Here is a 651-nt window from a genome sequence, read left to right as displayed (position 1 = left end):
TTTGCCTGCAGCCGTTTTAGTTTTGGCTAACTTCTGTCCTTTGTCCTGCAGGGATATTAATTCTTTCTGAGAAATACCCTCTGGTACACAAATTACCTCATCCACTGCTGCAAATTCACTTTGTTTAGTTTCTTCTGGAGCTACTTCCAATTCTTCAGAAGTGTCCTCCATTAAAGGAGTGACTGAAACCTTTCTTTCAATCTTTTCCTGTGTTGTTTTTATTTCTTTCAGAGGAGTAACGTTGAAAGTTTTATCTTTAAATGTGCTGACCTTTAGCTGGTCTTGTTCAACTCTAATCTCTTGGTGTTTGGTAAGTTTCTGTTCTTGTGGAGATACAAATGATACAACTTCCTCATCAAATGTTTCACGCTCTGTGACATATTCTTTAGTTTTTGTATATTTTTCAGGTGTACCATCTTTAATGGGAGTCACTTTTTGTGTTTTATCCTTAACTGTGACAAGCTTTGGTGGGATTTGTTTGCCTGCAGCCGTTTTAGTTTTGGTTAACTTCTGTCCTTCCTCTTGCAGTGATATTAATTCTGTCTGAGAGATACCCTCTGGCACATAACTTACCTCATCCACTGCTGCAAATTCACTTTGTTTGGTTTCTGCATGTTCTTCTGGAAATACTTCCAATTCTTCAGAAGTGTC

The 651-nt window shown here is 37.9% G+C and overlaps 2 protein-coding genes across 35 annotated transcripts in view; both read right to left on the bottom strand.

Moving 5' to 3' along the window:
• The window catches only part of ttn.2 (titin, tandem duplicate 2), a 212,218-nt gene that overhangs the window by 119,142 nt on the left and 92,425 nt on the right, over nucleotides 1-651 (bottom strand). The window lies entirely within an intron of this gene.
• LOC118338835 (titin-like) overlaps nucleotides 1-651 on the bottom strand; it is a 9,647-nt gene that overhangs the window by 4,760 nt on the left and 4,236 nt on the right. The window contains exon 2 of one of the 2 annotated variants that reach the window (XM_035676238.1): nucleotides 448-630. The exons of the other annotated variant lie outside the window; for it this stretch is intronic. Coding sequence (XP_035532131.1) covers nucleotides 448-630 — 183 coding nt within the window. The remainder of the gene's footprint in view (nucleotides 1-447; nucleotides 631-651) is intronic. 2 annotated transcript variants of the gene reach the window in all.

The sequence above is a fragment of the Morone saxatilis genome, unplaced genomic scaffold (genome assembly GCF_004916995.1).
Source record: "Morone saxatilis isolate NCDOM2014 unplaced genomic scaffold, NCSU_SB_2.0 Contig5, whole genome shotgun sequence".
In the NCBI taxonomy this organism is placed as follows: domain Eukaryota; kingdom Metazoa; phylum Chordata; class Actinopteri; family Moronidae; genus Morone; species Morone saxatilis.
The sequence above is the reverse complement of the archived record's forward strand: the minus strand, read 5'-3'. Positions and strand labels throughout refer to the sequence as shown.